General features: G+C 34.6%; 1 protein-coding gene across 1 annotated transcript in view; it reads left to right on the top strand.

The window, feature by feature from the left end:
- The window catches only part of LOC140755174 (photoreceptor-specific nuclear receptor), a 41,729-nt gene that overhangs the window by 13,665 nt on the left and 12,527 nt on the right, over window positions 1-15,537 (top strand). Inside the window, exon 4 of the mRNA XM_073090385.1 lies at window positions 5,495-5,598. Coding sequence (XP_072946486.1) covers window positions 5,495-5,598 — 104 coding nt within the window. The remainder of the gene's footprint in view (window positions 1-5,494; window positions 5,599-15,537) is intronic.

Raw genomic sequence — 15,537 nt, forward strand, 5'->3', positions numbered from 1 at the left:
GGTATGTTATTTAGTTTTATATTTGTTCTCTGTTTTAATTTTTTATGTTATTGCGGTTGTGTATTGACATTTTATTTGTGCACTTAATCATGTTTTTCAAACCGATATTTCACGATTTACAAAGGCTTTAAATTATTATTTGAATAATTATAAGTCTCCCTGTAAATATAAAATTGTAGAGATTACTACAACTAGATGACAAAGTACATAATACATGCAATATTGACATATCATAGTTCTTCATTCAATTTATATTAAGGATCTTTAGACGAGTATAGGCTATAGGTATATTAATACAATAAATAGGGCATTTTTTATTTTTTTTTAGTTCGTCATTAAAAGATTCGAAAAGGTATTTAGTTACGTGTTGTTTAAGAGCTTTTATATGAAAAACGGTAGATATTTGTTTTGCTGATTTTGGCAGAAAATTTACCGAAAACCAAAAAATATGAATCATACAGTAGGCTAGGCTGAAACATGAAACTCAATACAAATACAAATAATGACAAATATAAAATTACTCATAAACTTAGTACTAACATATGTGACGAATAATCTTCTAAGGAAATTCGGTAGGGACATCTGGACTTGGGTCGATGAGCCCTAGTAGTTAAACGTACGCTTCCATGATTCGGAGGGCACGGTAGGCCTTCTGCCCCAGTTATCATTGGATAACATTTGTAGGAGGCCTTATGGGTGATTTAAAACCTCGGGTTTTTTTATATTTTTATATAGAAATGATGAATACATCGCAGTAGTTCGAATGGATATGATAACTGCGACTGAAATCTTCCCGATAAGTCTGTAATTTCGCTTGTTATTTTGCATATCATGGTTCATAGAGAAGTTCGGCAAATTTCGGATATTCCTGCTCGATCTACTTGTAACTAAGAACACAAACCTGAATATCTTACTGGTTGGTTACTAATCCATACTTTCATCTACTTATTTACATTGGAACAGTGTAGTGGAGTTTCAAACTTCCCTTAGCTGTACCGAGAGATAATGATCTCTGGACATGTACAAGGCCCAGCAGTAGGAAATAAAAAGGGTCACAACAAAAAAAAACTCACACATTGAGCAAGACCATTTCAGTAACGTTGACATAATTTAAAATCGTACAAATAAGATGAACAATGTCGTAATTGCGGGTAACACGAATTATATGTATAGTACTTGAGGCTAATGTTTGCGTTGCATCTGTTCAAACACGCCACAATTTAACGGTCCAATTTAAAAATCACTATATTGGGTTCATGGAAGGCGATGCGTAGTTTGTTATATCATTTACGCATGTTATTAATAATCGATCTATCCAATGTTTTGTCTATAAAAGATCGATATTTGACAATTACTTCATACTAGAAGTTGTCATATCATCTTTGGTAGGCGTTAAAATAGCGTTAGGCGTTTTCTCTTTATTCTACGCTAGGAATATGTTCGTTGTCGCGATATTTACATTTTTTGCACTTAAGGTAGACTTTTATCGTAAAGAAATTAATTATAACTATTGTATTATTTACGTTACTATTTTTAGTTTAGTTTTTGTTTTAACATTGACTAAAATTGCAGTGCAGCTATGTAAGTAAACATTGTCGCACAGATTCTTTGCAACTCCTAAGGTTCGTTCGTTGAAAATTCGTTGAAACACCTTGTGAAAGTGTTTTTGTCTTACCACAATTAAATCTGCTTTAATTCTAAAAGATGTGGTGATACCATATTAGAACCACCATCATCCAATTTTTTGCAATATTTTCCCAAATTATATTATCGCTAGATTTGAATAAATAAAAATATTTAGATGCATTATTCATCAGTTTCCTAAAACAATTTGGCAACCTGTAGTAGACTGAGTCAGTCAATGGCCCAATTTGAACAATTGAATTGTGACAGTTTCGCCAAATATTACAGTTTTTGGTTGTTGGCACAGCTGGTCCGCATCCGTGTTATGTGTGTTTGTCTGTTCTTTGTGTATGTTACAGGTTAGTTACACCTGTGACCCGAATGTTTGATTCGGCTTTCTCTTTTGGGGTTTTCTTTATGTTAATTCCGGTATCGGAAAGTTTAATTATGTTTTGTATGTATGGTTCCATTAATTTAAAAAAGAATTGTGCATGTGCCAGCACGAAAAATGTTTCGTGTCGAATTCATCACTGGAAAATACATTTTGAGAAGTGTACGGTTTTTTATTTTGTGCCGTAAACAAGGAAACAGTTTTCATCAGAATCTAATATTTTTCGTTTATCTATTTCTCATTGAATTATCATGGGGGTGAGCAATGAGTTAGTGTCGACTATTTTAAGATTATTAAATTAATAAAAAACAATAATAATAACTACTGAGCTTTTTAAAAAAATGTGCGCTTTTGGTTACAGTAATATCAATATGATTTTCATATTAATTTTAATTTTCAAAGCAAATAGTTCAAAAACTTCTTAATTTTTAAGGGGTACCCATTAGACTTTAAATTCCTCCACTTCTCTAGCAATTTGATTCCAAAACAATTTAAAATCTCTATTGTGAAACAACACGAGATATTTACAACAAAACTTCAAACAAACACCAGCAAATCTGATATTAATTTCGAGTCAGCCACTTGCCCCTACAAGTGAATCCTTGTAATCCCTATCAAAAACTGTTGGCAAAAAAATATTATAAGTCGCATCTGTACTCGCTGGCCAAAAATGACAATGGGGGAGCGGATGGCACTTGAACCACGTTAGAGCCCACTTAATCCATGGTGAGCATATTTCTAATTCTTCTTGCATCTGTGGCCTTTGTGGTAGGGTCATGGTGTAGGAGCGTTTGATGTAGCGGATTTCTAAATACGAAGTATTGAATGATAGTTTGAATGTGGTAGTGAAATGACTTTTCTTTGTAATAAAGCGGTAGGTATGGCTCTTGTATTATTATTGATTATTATGAAATGTAAAATTACAAGGAAATATGAAAACTTATGTTGTTAGCCCGTATCGGTGCAATTTTTTAGGTAAAAAAGTGGAAAAAATTAATGATTAAGTTCATAACATGTCATAGTTTAGTTATGACAATGAACCAAATTATTATAAAAAAAGGTTTAAAATTCGTAGCCGTATAATATTCAAGTTTTTAAACAATTTAAGTAATGTTTTTAATTCATTATTTTAATTACATACATATTCACGAACCGTTGTAACTATCAGACTTCTTTGTCTCGCAATATAATTGTTATTTCATTATTTCTTCATCTATGACACTACGTATTATTAAACGTAAAACTAAGTTAAGTAAATAAGTAATCATTAAAATCGCTATCGCTTCGGCCACTAAGCTTAAACCCTAACTTTTCCAACGCGGGGAATTTGAATGCCGTTCAAATTTAATTTGTCTTTTATGGCAAGTGCCTTTTCGGTTGCTGTTCACTGTTTAGCCTTTTATTTTATTTCGTGTAATTATTTTGATTCAAATAATAAATGTGAGGAAACTGAGGATGAAAGAGGGCAAAACGCAATTTATGTAAAGCTGCTTTTAAAATGTTAAAGAAATGGAAATGAATATCTGAAATTAGACATAACAGATTACAACTTTTTTTATGTTCCTCTGCTGGGCACGGATTCATCCATGCAACTGGAAATGTCTAGATCTAGATTAGTATATCATACTACTCTAATGCGAATGAGTGGTAGGACCTTTGAAGGAATTATTAGGCTACCATGTAGTATGTTTTTAAATTGCCCATAAGACCTCCGGCAAAGCTTAACAACTTTTATTTAATAGTACTTAATATTTGAATTCGACGGCTTTGTATGCCTACTAAAGCACGATATAATATAATTGTAGTGTAACAACCCCATAAATAATTAAGTGTAAAATATTTGCTTTTTAAAAGGTCCAAATTTGCATACGTATGAAGTATTTTTTGCCGCTTCTTCTCCATAGCGAAACATTTTCCAAAGCGGTAGTAGTTTGTTGACGTTCAAAGAGTTGTAATTAATTTTGAATAAATTAAATTTGAATTTGAAAAAATGAATTAGAATAATTTTATAAAGTCTTGTTTTCTGAACTTCATATTATTTAAAAAAAACATTAACATCATTTGTCCATCTATCCAGCATCCAAAACAGTCAATACCAAGGGTAGATCCAACAGATAATATTAAAAACAGTTTAACATTTGGTCCTCTCAACCCCCGTTACAATTAATTCGCCACCCTTAATGTTATTAATATCGTAAGCCACCCCATGATAGATGGTCAAGTGTGACATGTGGTTCTTTATTCACAAATTGATTTGTGAAAATCTCTGCTATCTGTAGAGATTTTGTTAAATTGTTTTTTATTTCTCTTATAATGTTTTGATCGAGTTCTGTTAAATTTAATTGATTCGTTATTTTTATAATTATTTAGTAAGTAACATAAGATTGCATTAATAGCAATTAAGCCAGATATTTGTTAAGACATGTAAATATTGTTTGTTATATTTATGTGTTTACTGCATTTTTTAGAAATTGCATCTTTAGGCTTGCATTTCTCAATATTGTATTTTTATATAATAATAGTAATAATAGTACCGAAAGTAGTATTTACATCTATATTTAATGTCTAGCTAATTCAATTGTCTTCTCAGTAGTTTGTGACTTTTCCCTTATGATTATATATTGTCATCGTCATAATAATTAAATGCTTATCTCATAACAATTGTGTTATAAGACGTGCATTTTATTATAAACTAGCTAACGTCTTTATAGATCTCATTAACACTAAGAACCTCGGACAATGACCACTTCTAACCATTACCAAACATATGGGGTTCCACAGGGCTCCATTCTATAACCGCAACTCTTCCAAAGTTCCCTCTTACGAATTGCAACAAATGTCAACCTAACTTAAGCCTATTATGTGGAGGATTACGCGTAATGAAATATCTTTAATCTTTATTAGTTTCTGTGCCAGCAGATTCTTGTTGGCATTCACTTTGATTGAGTAGTTTTTCCTCCACATAAGGAACACTTCCATTTTGATTGGTTTTTCGTAATACATTCGGTATTTTTCTGATATTTAAGGGAATAGCTTACTTACAATTTTTGCACTCTGTTTTTTTTTGAACTGGAATTTTTTTGAACATGATATATTTGGTTAACATTCTTGTTATTTTTGGTTTTTAGCGAAACATTTCAGTTTTAATCAGTATGGTTCGACCCAGCAGATACTACCACCCTTCTTGCCTTACGATGTAAGGGTTTGGTTGCCAGTTTATTTACCTATAGATTTAACCGCCTCCTTCCTGAGGAGTGGCAACGCATCAGCGATCAACTTCAGATAGAACCCGTTTTTATATGGAGTTTGTAGCAGATGTTTATGTGTGACAGTGACCACTTACCGTCAGGTGGACAGCAAGCTCGTATGCTACGTACAATCTTATAAGCATTATCAACCATAGTTCAAATTCGATGAGGATATTACTGTTTACTTCTACAAAGCAAGGCAAGTTATTACTTATATCTTCGTTGTCCACAGATGCCAAGCGGGTACTGGAAGATGTGTGGTGGACAAGGCACATAGAAACCAGTGCCAAGCGTGTCGCCTGAAGAAATGTCTCGCGATGGGCATGAACAAGGATGGTAAGTGTCTTTTTGGATGAGGATCCTACCTGAATTTCATCTCTTGATGCTCCTTTATCTATGCGTCCTACTCGCACAAAAACTTTATATGATATCTTCCAAGCCAAGTGGATTCTTCCATTCGTAGCACAAAAACGACTAACAAAGTCGGTGCGAAATTTCAGGAAAGAAAAGAAGTCACAACGTAGATTTCCAGATCATGAACTCTATATTTATATAGAGTAGTTTTATCGTTCAATGTTTTAGGTTGTTTTAGGTTGTTAAGGCTTTAGCTTAAAAACATAGTATTTCATAAACCGAATCGAATCATGTTAGCTATATGCCATTCATCTATTCCCACGTCCTAACGTCACAAAACGTCCTATCAAAACAGACACAGCCTCCGTCACGAGCAGCGATGAGTCAATTGCACGTCGCCAGTCTATATTATAGTATATTATATGATAGTATCTATTAGTCTATTTTGTAGTATAGTATCTAGTAAACCTAAGTCCGCTACAGTACGTCTGTGGTATATCGACGGCCCAATAAAAAACGCTTAACAAGCCTAAATAAATTTTCACTTGAAAAAATCACGATAAACGTAATCAAATCACAATAGCTACTCGTATTTTCTATTCCCACGTCGTTGTAACGTCATAACCTATCAAAACTGACACAGCGTCCGACATCAATCTATATAATATACTTCAAGATAGTCCATCACAGCATGTTGTTAACCCACGAAAACCGCTTAACGAATCTAAATAAATTTTCACTTAAAAAAGACCCATAAAAGTAAAGAAATCATAATAGCTATTTATTTATCAAATTGCAAAGATAAAAACACTATGAAAATACACTTTTTATATAATAACTACGCCGATCACACAGAAACCCACTAGTCAGATCCATACGAAACTTATTAAACGAAGTTACAACGTAGACTTCCAGATCATGCAAAAGTACAAACTTAATCTAAAATGTATAATAGGAACTCCAAATAAAACTAGCGTTCAATCTTATAGCGTTGGTATTGTCAAACCGTTGTATTACCAACATCTTTCTTAAAAAAACGTATCTAATAAACCAAATCGAATCACAATAGCTATATTCTATTCATCTATTCCCACGTCCTAACGTCATAACCTATCAAAACAGACACAACGTCCGTCATGAACAGCGACGAGTCAATTAGGCGAACGAGTATTGGGACGGACACCCTTTGTAAGGGCAGCTCGTTGCTTGCGTAGGCATACCCTACGTGCCTACGTAACTGTTTCTATAAGTTATTTACTGTAGACGTTTGTTTAGTGGCAGATTTATTGATAATTTTTTTGTACATTTTGTGATTAATTTTAGCTGAACTTTGCGGAGAAAAGTACAGTTATAATGATTATATATCGTACAAATACGCGAAGTTATATCCTATGTATATGAAAAATATCAACACTTCATACGCTGTTACATTTTTTTGAAAAGATCTCACGAGCGTGTAGGTTTTCTCACGATGTTAATGAGTGACAATTAATTTCTAATACATACATTAATTTTGAAAAACCAAAGGTTTGTGCCTGGTATTCGAACCTCGGATTCCCCTACCTCTAATCTAATATACTAGTCAATTACTTACTAACTAATTTTATGTTTTTATTGATGGCGTCAGGTTAGTAGACTTCTTTAATGTTCATTGACTGTGACCATTGACCATCAGGTGGACTACCCATTAGCTACACCATAAAATATTAGCGATAACCAAAATAATAATAGATACCAGCAAGGGGTACAAACCTCTCAGTGGTACACGTGTCGGCACGTGCCAACAACCGCTCCGTATACAAATGACGGCTTACGGACATAGTGCCTTTAAAAGTTTGTTCCTATTTAATTTTTCGAGTTAAGTCGTGCATACGTTTGTTGGTTTAGTGCAATAAGTTCCGCCGGATTGATCGTGGTGTAAAAATTTAAATGATGGGCCACGTTTCTTACAAAGCTTTGTTTGGTTTTAGTTTTGTGATTATCAAATAGAAGTCTGGTATATTCAATATTATTATGGAAAGTTTTGATCGTGGGAATATACGAGTAATATACTTTTCTTAACTTATATTATCCTTTCAGTTTGTATTGTTACCCTCTTAGAAATTAATCAATAATGAAGTTTATGAAATTCGACCAAATATTTATATTTACTTTATGAATTGTCATTGGTAATTTCAAATATATTAAAAAAAATCTCGAATTAAACCCGAAATGTAGGTCCTATGAATTTTCACTGATTCTTTTTAAACTGCTATACTTATAGTTATTTCTTATGAATTTATGATGCCTTTCTTTAGACCATTAATTAATTTTATCTTTATTATCAAGTAACATGGTATTTGTATCAATTCTTTACATATTTTATATTGCAAGACAATAACTACTAAATTATCCTTTACTAATTTTATTCTTTTCTGTACCATAATAGTCTTTAGCGACAACATCGCACGCACCCTTCAACTCTACCTTATTAAGTTCACAGGGCATTATCCAACCCTTCATGGGGTTTAGTTCATTGTTGCTTATGCTACTTGTCCCATTGTTACACACAATGACCGCTGTCACATCTACTATGGTACTAATAGCTCGAAATATTGTCATAACTTTTAACATCAAAGCTTTATCTTAAACTAGCAGAACCCGCGGCTTCGCCCGCGTAAAAAATATGATATGACATACAAATAACTGTAATCGTAGATTTGTACCTATCACAATAAAATTTGGCAAAACTTTGACGAAGATATTATGTTCCACTTTGTTGAAATTCAGCTGTAGATGCTGCTTGAGTTTTTGCTACAGAATTAATTCTATATTTGTTGCTGAAATAGTTCACTATGTATATAATTGAAGCGTGTATAATAAACTCTAACCTACAAATATGTATAAGAAATTAAATTCATCTTTAAAAAATCCGAGATATACGCACAAAAATGTCAAGTTAAATACAAATGCTTGATCGATATTTATACAACAACATGTAGCAATGCATACATTGCTAATTTCGTTGTACAAATATCTAACATTTGAAATTTTAGTTATAATTGTTTTGTTGTATTGCACAAAGACTACCCCATTACAAGAGTTTGTTTCCTTTCAAAATAAAACACAGTAGGTTTACACCGCTATAATAAAGTAAAAATAGCTATGACGGATGTCGTAGTTAAATCAAGAAATGTTTCTATCTCCTTACAACCGTGACTTAAATTTCATAAAAAATCCATAGCGTTACATAATAAAATTTTAACGACATCCTCATTTAAATCCAAAAGTTCCCATAGCGGGTCACCGCAATTATCGAGTAAATCCATAATGCCCTTAAGCCGAATCTAATCAGTCTTTGAAACCACGCCTCCATTATAATGACTGCCACATTCCCACAAATACATAATTAAGCAAAAACTACAAAGCCAAGCCCTCAGGCGTTCACACTTTACATTCAAATGAGCACCCCTCTGCTCGCGGGACGTTTAACGCGCGTATTAATTTGAAAATCTGTTTCATGGACTTGCTTCTCTATTTATCTGTTTGGTTGTGGAAATGGTGCTGAAGCTTAGTCTCATTTAATGTCTCTACTACCAATTTTTTACTTCAATCTATGTGAAATATGTGTTAAATGTATGTACCATACATTTAATTCCGGCTCGACTGACGGAAGGTAACTAATGGAAAAGTCCAATGGTAAAATTTGAAAACGTATTTGGACCTAGCATATCTTATTTACATAAGTATGTAATAATGGCTCCTAATAAAGATTTTGTATCATTAGGTACCGAACTACTGTTAATCTATATACCGTTAAGTAATATTTTATTTACGAAAATTACAAATTTATCCTAAATCTAAATTCACATGAATACTTATAAAATATACACAAGACATAATTAAGACCGAAAAAGTAATAAATATTTTAAACAAAACCAATAGAAAATCAGTTGCAAACAAGAATAAATTCAAAAAACCATAAAACGGCAAAGTGATTTCATTAAAACAACTGGAAAACAGTAAACAAACAACGGTGAATCAAACTCGAAACTCCCGATTTCCATTTACGCGATTACCATAACGTACGTGCGCTTGAACAATGGAATGTTGATCCAATTTAACGAAAAGAAACTGACAAAAAGATGTTTGGAAGTAATGAGGGCGTAGGAGCGTACCCTGCGGCACTCCCGGCAGGATTCCTCTTTTATTGCTTTAAGCTTTGCATTATTTTGCTCCCGGCTGCCTCCTGTGAAAAGGAAAGCTTAATTCGGTTACACTTTGAGATGTCGACGCGACAATCTCATTATTCTCGGGTGTTGGGATGCTGCTTCACCTTGTCAAAAGCCTCAGCCCGTGCATACGCCGTGCGGTAATTAAAGCCGTCCGTAATTGTCAAGTTTTGTAGCTAATTTGTATTGTTGTTCTATCTTACGAATATTAAAATTTTTGCAGGAAGTAACGTTGTTCATATTAATGTTCTTGTATTTATTTTGAGTATCCAATTCGCTCCGCTATTAACTTTTTTCTAAGTTGAAATGGACTTATCACATATTGGTTATTTTCTTTGCAAATTACTCTGTCATCATTAAATTTTCTAAATTTAACTTTTGGCGTTCATCTAAATTTAATTATCAGTCTTTCTTAGGAGGGTAAATATACTTTTTAAATATTAACATTTTACGATAAGTACTTACCTAAAAAAACTGAAACGTTACAGCGAATAATGTTGGAAAACAGAGAATTAAAGATTCATTTGTAAAATTAAATGCTAATGGGGTGATTTCACGATTTAATCCTCGACTGTACCTTCTGTAGATCGCTTTAAGCTTGGACTCAAGCAGTACTGTCAGGTACAAAAGTGTAAAAAAAAATAATAATATTCAGATATTATTGTAGTTTGAAAATAAACTTTCTAATGTAGATAAAATTTTCTTAATACCGTGAGATACCTACTATGATAGTAATTTAAAAACAAAATTATATTAAGGAATAACATTTTAAAGTGCTTTAAGGATTTTATGCTTTTAAATGGTCATATACCTGTACAGTAATACTCGATATTAATAAACAATCTATCCAAACATTTCTCCACTTAGGATGGGAACTTGATAATTTCAGCTAACTGGAAATTGTCAAATTTTGATTTGTGGTAGAAGAATTTTCACCAAATGGTTTGAGGGTAATTAATAAGACTTTTATAAAATTTAAGCATCAATTATCAATATTTACAGTTTTGTAACATGTCAATCGCACTTTTATTTTCGATTATCTCTACATTCGTTTGGATTAATCAATAATCTGTGGATGATGTTGATCTGTTTTGTTTATATATAGACCACGCTTCTATTTAAATTCTATCTCTACATTTTTAATTTTCCACAACAAATTATTTCATAAATCGACGAGAGTTTACGACTGTACCTGAAATCCAACATCGTACCCTAACACTTAACTGTTTATACCGGAGTTAAAGCTATAGACACTGATTAATGCGATTTTAATCCTCGCACACAACCCCTAAATCCTGCCCTGTATTAATGTCCCAGCGACCCCGAAAGGTCATATCTCTACCGTCGCCACACCAAACTCTACTACATTTGTATTAAGTTCAAATTCAATTACAGATACGTCGCTATCAATCGGTAGAGTCTGACGGATCAGACTTCTAACTTTTAAGTTGAACGAGTATGAGTTCAAATTCAAAAGGCTTAGGGTCGTGTTTTCAAGTGTCAGAATTATAAATATCCTATCTTAACTCTACCAAATTCGAACCAAAACCCGTAGATAATACAGTCGGTAATGGATTTCGGCGTCCGCTGAGATCAATAACCACTGAACCCGAATCATCTCGGCAAGAAGCAAGAGCGGGAAGGATGTAGAGTTTGTACGTGAGAGAACGAGATAGATGCATGTCAGTGAGCTTTGCTTCAAATAAATGGTTTAAGGGATGCCAGCAGATGAGACCCGCACCTGATCTACTTGATTTTATTTTTCAATTATGGCGGAGTGTTCCTATTGAAAGGGTAATTTTATTTTTAGCGTCTCTCTTTGAACCGAATTCTTCGCTGATAGCGATTGGAAATTGGATTTTCTTTTAACGAAACACAAGAGATCAGATCATTGATTTATAATAAATTACAATATTACTTAGTTGTTGTAACACTAACAAGAATAAAATTGGTGTTTTCGTATATTTTTATATATACTTACTTACTTTATTGTGTTTTGTAGAAAATATAAGTGGATTTATTCGTTACGCTAGTAGATATGTCAGTATACTAGATATAGATAGAATTCCAAATTTTCTCGAAATAAATTTTGGTACCTACATGGCTTTTGTCACTATTATATTATCATAAAAATTGAGGATAGATATACAAATTTATAGATAAACATGAAGTTCCGTTGTTGTAAACTATTTTTACTCAAAATTATCGTTTGCTCAATAATGAAATTCATTGAAATTACTATTCATGTTCATTTAATTGTCGAACATAGTAATAGGATAAATTTCCGTAAAAAACTAAAAAAAAAACAGAAAACAAAAATCGAAGCCAACACTATTGGTGCTAAAACGCAGAAATCACAGCGCAGCACGCAACTATCAACTATCTCGCTTACACGTATGCTATTGCTGTGTCCGTCTCTTTTCCTCGCGACACCGGAAGTGAGATCTCAAAGATGGCTGCGGCCGGATGTGGGAGGGGCGATTTGATTTATCGCTACGGGGATAGTCCGAGTTAACGCTGACCGAAGTAGTTCGGGATAAAAGCCTTTACGTAAATGTTATTTGGTTTCGTCTGTCGCCATATTTTAATCTTTGATCTTAGTCAACATATATTGTACCAATAGTGTATTGGAAGAGTCTAGGGAGAATTATTATGAAATGACACCGATTGATGATGTTACCTAAGTATCGTAAACACTACGGACTAACGCCTCGGAACAGTATGTCTCCCTTGCCACACCCTTCAAACCAGAACACAGCAGCACTAACATCGCTGTTATGAGACAGAAATAGGTGTGGCGGTAGTGCCGCCGGAGTCGAACCACAAAGGATTCTACCACCTTCTTAAATAACACAAGTAACTTATAACGAATGCTTCTAACAAACATTCAATGCAGAACTTTAACGGATAGGTCTACGTATTCATTTCCTATCAATCTGCTTTTGATAATGCATTCCCTAAATAGAGAAGTAAAATACTGGATGCTGCTGTGTTCCGGTTTGAAGGGTGTGGTAAGGGAGACATACATACCGAGGCGTTCCAGCTTAGTCCTTAGGTATAGCGACGCATCTGTGGCGGACCTCAGATAGGCATATCTAATCCTATCTGGGGTTGATTACAGATGTCCATTGGCGGCAGTAGCCACTTACCATCAGGTGGACTGCATGCTCAATATTACTTCTATATTTAAAAAAATGGCGCAGGTACACGCCATCGTGGCGGGCGTTTCCCTTACATTTGAAATAAGGCGATCCCCAGTCAATTATAATAACACTACGTCCCGAAGGTAAGCGGGGCAATAAAAGAAATTGGAGTGGAGTCGAAGACGAAAAACACGCCCATAAAACCTTTATGACCTGCAATTTGAATAACGTATTTACCATACGTAGATATGTGTACATATTCATGTGTTTATATGTAGCAGACGACTTAGAAATGGGTAAGGGTTTAATAAATAAGTTATAAAAAATATATGTTTTTGTGTAATACGAATTGAAAAGTGTTTGTAAATATGAACATTTTAGTCAAAATCAAAAGAATGTAACTCGGTAAATAATACTTTGTAAATGAATACGCCATTGCCCGACAATTTTGTAGACTATTGTAGAAATTTATAAGTATTAAAAACTAGTGTCATAAAATTTTAGACTAAAATTATCGCGGAATTGAGACATTTTATTATGTAACGGGTACTCACGATATGCGTTTTTTATTGCCGATATTTCGACCCAGTTGCATGGATCGTGGTCACGGCGAAACTGAGGTGGAGGGGAGAAACCGTTGACAAGTACTAGTGGTAGATTAATCTATCTACCCTACGTCTAGTTCGTTTTTCTTTTCTAGGTTTCATATCACGACACACAACACTGACAATATCCTTACGTTCCGTACTTTGCACTATTTGTGACTTGCATAAACTAACCACTGGATTCCACGTTTGGGCTAACTTAAAACCATCTTCTCTATTGAAGTTCCTAGGATGTTTCTTGATCTCTATTGCTTCTCTTACTAAACGAGGAAAGTAATGACGCTCAGTGGAGATCACCTGAGGTTTGTGTAATTCAATCCAGTGGTTACAACCTGAACTGAGGATGTGTTCGGCTACCGCAGATTTCTTAGGGTCATTATTTTTGACTGCGCTGATATGTTCCTTAATGCGTTGTGATATGGCTCGTTTTGTCTGCCCAATATACGAGCTACCACAACTACAGTCAACCTTATAGACCCCTGGGCACTGGTATGGAATAGTATCCTTGGGGGAACGAAGATAGGCCGCAAGCTTTTTAAAAGGCGTAAATATACTTTTTATGTTATATTTTCGATCTAAAATCCTCCCTATCTTATCCGTGACACCTTTCACATACGGGAAATATGCGGAATGCCTTTCTACTACGCTGGTGGTGTTATGATTCCGTTCAGTTCGTTTGGCTATAGTTACGTGGCCATTGAGACGCAGGACCTTCTCCAGGTGTTCCAACTCCTGCGCCAAATGATCATTGTCACATAATTCATAGGCCCGGTTCGTGAGGGACTTTGCAACCGAAGCTAAGTGTCTGGGGTGGTGGTGTGAAGTGCCGTGTAAGTATCTATCCGTGTGAGTAGGTTTCCGGTAAACTGCGTGACTAAATGTACCATCAGGGCGGGCCTCTAATGCGACATCCAAGAATGCCAACTTCCCATTGTCCTCCATTTCGCAAGTGAATTTTATACTGGCATGTACCGAGTTCAGATAATCTAAATAACTTTCTACCTGTCCCCGTCCTCCTGTTATGATAGCAAAGATGTCATCTACATATCTTCTCCAAACTCTAACGCAATTGGGCCCAGTAGCAATGGCTATCCCCTCAAAATATTCCATCCATATGTTTGCGACTACTGGAGCGACTGGACTACCCATGGCTACACCATTTATTTGAAGAAAATATTTACCGTTATACAGAAAGTAACCAGACCGGAGACAGTGTTCTAATAATTTGACGTAATCTGTGTGCATATTATTATTACGAAGAACATCAGTAACTACCCGTAGACATTCAGTGATTGGAACGTTTGTAAACAAAGATTCAACATCAAAACTAACCATACAATCACTTTTTTCTAACTTAATGTCTTTTACGATACTCACGAAATGCCGGGAATCCTTTATGTAAGATGTTGTCCTACCTACCAGCGGCTGCAGCACTCCCGCTACATGTTTTGCAAGTTCGTACGTAGGGGAGTCAATTTGACTGACTATAGGTCTTAAAGGAACGCCGGGTTTGTGAACTTTTGGTAGGCCATAAAGTTTCGGTGGTTGTACTATACGGGGTTTAAGTAAGTATTTAACTGTATCCTCCCCTAATATAGACTGACATTCCTGAACAATTTTACGTGTATGTCGTGTCACTCTAGCAGTCGGGTCGTAATTGACTACTTGGTAAGTGGAGGTGTCGCATAAAAGGTTTGCAATTTTCTGCTCGTAATCCGCACTATTTAAAACGACCGTCGCATTGCCCTTATCTGACTTTAAAATGATAATGTTTTTGTTGTCACGTAACTCCCTAATCGCCGACCGTTCTTCGGGTTTTACGTTGGATGATGGAGGTTTCGACTGCCTTAGTATGATGGAGACATCTTGTCTGAGAGCCTCAGCGTCATTTGGTGGTATTTTATTTCTATTAATAGTCTCCTCGATGTTTCCAATTATCTTTTCATACGGGATATGCTTCGG

Source organism: Epargyreus clarus, unplaced genomic scaffold (assembly GCF_041222505.1).
Source record: "Epargyreus clarus isolate Ecla_fem2 unplaced genomic scaffold, WU_Ecla_fem_2.2 ptg000032l, whole genome shotgun sequence".
NCBI lineage: Eukaryota > Metazoa > Arthropoda > Insecta > Lepidoptera > Hesperiidae > Epargyreus > Epargyreus clarus.